At 40.9% G+C, this 2,257-nt stretch overlaps 1 protein-coding gene across 1 annotated transcript in view; it reads right to left on the reverse strand.

The window, feature by feature from the left end:
* Positions 1 to 2,257, reverse strand: part of GLI3 (GLI family zinc finger 3) — a 193,648-nt gene that overhangs the window by 5,996 nt on the left and 185,395 nt on the right. Inside the window, exon 12 of the mRNA XM_009321630.1 lies at positions 1,070 to 1,360. Within this exon, the coding sequence (XP_009319905.1) occupies positions 1,070 to 1,360 (291 nt within the window). The remainder of the gene's footprint in view (positions 1 to 1,069; positions 1,361 to 2,257) is intronic.

A 2,257-nucleotide genomic window follows, 5' to 3' on the forward strand; every position in this document is an offset into this window, starting at 1 on the left:
CAGCAGGAGTTAACTCTGGGCCCTTGGAAGTTTCTGAATTCAGGATTAATACTCCACAGTTTGGGCATAAGCCTTAGGCACAATACAGCAGTAACTCTTATTTCAATGAGTAATCACTTTGAGTTGCAGCATGATTAACAATATGAGCAGAGTTTGGAGGGCTCATATTTGCAGTCTCCGAGGGTTGGGCCCAGATGAATTGTAGGCCCAGATGTGGAAGAGGATGGAGTGACTGCCTTTGCTAGTTTTAACCCTTGTGGAGAGGATAGATGGCACAGGAAATGCACGCAAACGAAGGAAGAACTTCTTTATTTAAGATAGCACGTCAAAAAATGGAATAAGGTCCTTTCAATGTTCAAGGCTATACTGGTTTAATGCAATACATTAAGGTAAACCAGTGAAAAGACCTGCAGAGACTCTTAATTCAGCTCAATTTAGTTAAACTGGAATTAGGTTAACTTGGTCAAGTTAAATTAAGAATCAGGTTAACGTAAGAGGTCATGTCACAATAGAGATCAAAAGTTATCAGAAGATCTCCTCCTGCTGTTTAAGAAAGTCAATTTACCCTGCTTCAGTTTGATCCATGACCCGACAACCTCAAGCCCCTAAAATCTGATCATTTCCCCAGGTTCTCCAAAAATTATCTTCACCAATATCATCATTTTAGTCTTTTGGACTTAGGTTTTTTCGCATTCTGGTTTTTGGCCTGCAGGATTCACATTCTCTAACTTTCTTCTGTAAACAGGAGAGTGGAAAAAAATGCCTTTTTAAAAATGAAAGCTGTGATTTTCTCATAATATGCTGATTCCAAAAGATGGAGCTTTAAGAGAAACAATTATTGTGAGAGTTGCCAACACTGCACTTACTGCATATTGCACAGACTAGATGTAATCTTTCTATTTGCTATTTCTTAGGCTTTAAAAACATTTTACAATGTAAATGAAAAAGAAAAGCTCACAAAACGTAACCTTGTGAGCTAGAGTTTACGGGCTTGAGCATTTCATAAAGGAATTATTAGCCAGTTGCAAGAAGAAAAAGGACAAAGGGAGCAGCACGGTGTATTGCATACCATTGGTTTTTCTGACTTGACCGCTTTCACTTGGAGGCATTCTTCACGCTTTGAGGTAGTGTTGCTGAGGTCCTTCTGCTCACCAATTGCACCCTGAGTCTGATGGCCTGGTGACCGGCTCTGAGAGTGGCTGCCTGGGTCTCTCGGTGGTGGAGGCCTCGGGTGGATATCTCCCCGCTGCTTCTTGGTGACGTGTGCCTCCGGGCCATGCACGGTCTTCACATGTTTCCGGAGAGAACTGGGGTCTGTGTAGCGCTTTGTGCAGCCTGGTATCTTGCAAACATATGGTTTCTGCCAAGCCAGGAGAAACACTTAAATTAGATTTAATTCCATGTGGGACCTTGGAGCACAGCTGTTGTTACAGTTACACGCTTTTCACAGTGAATTTGTTATCTAATTTATGGTCTCTACTGTGACTGCACCTAGTCAAACCTATTAATTCCCCTTGGTTTTGAAGGTACCCATTAATGCTGCATAGTTTACAGAGGGCAGAGCCTCTCATGATATGAACTGGCACAGCTTTGACTTATCATAGCAGCAGAGGCAACAGAGCTATGGCAATTTATGAAGACTGGCCTAATTTTCTATCCTGTCCATTACCCTCAGCAATTTGATATCCTGTTTCTAGTATGCCCAGTACCTACTCCTTGACAGTCAGAGGCAAACATGTTGGGACATTTGTTCAGACAGGATTATCTGAGGAAGAATTTTTTTCCTGGCCCCTTCAGATCACCAGAATAATGTCAAAGCACAGGATTCAGTTCTGTAAACATTTTCATGTTGCAACAATATATGCACTAGTACTATCACTGCTACTAGCATAATAATCACTCATTTTCTTTAAAACCACCTTCCTTTGTGAATTTCTCTAGTTCACTAAGCAATGCAGAATGAAGTAAATTTACTGTCTTATAATTTCATGAAGATTTGCTTTGTTCTTGTATGATGAGAGGATTAGAAAGGAGGAGTTGAGCCCTTCCTAAACACTTCAATTGCGTCAGGAAACAAAGTATCATTCACTCACTTATGGAATTGTTTCCAAGAAACTACAATTTTTTATGTCTTACTTGTACTAGCCCTCAAGGAAAAAAAAAGAGATCCTCATGCAGAGTTCCTCAAAGGGGTTCTCTGTCTGCTTACACATGGCACTGCGGAGCCTTTGACAAATGTAGCTTCCTAATGGCTATC

This window comes from Pygoscelis adeliae, unplaced genomic scaffold (genome assembly GCF_000699105.1).
Source record: "Pygoscelis adeliae isolate BGI_AS28 unplaced genomic scaffold, ASM69910v1 Scaffold40, whole genome shotgun sequence".
In the NCBI taxonomy this organism is placed as follows: Eukaryota; Metazoa; Chordata; class Aves; order Sphenisciformes; family Spheniscidae; genus Pygoscelis; species Pygoscelis adeliae.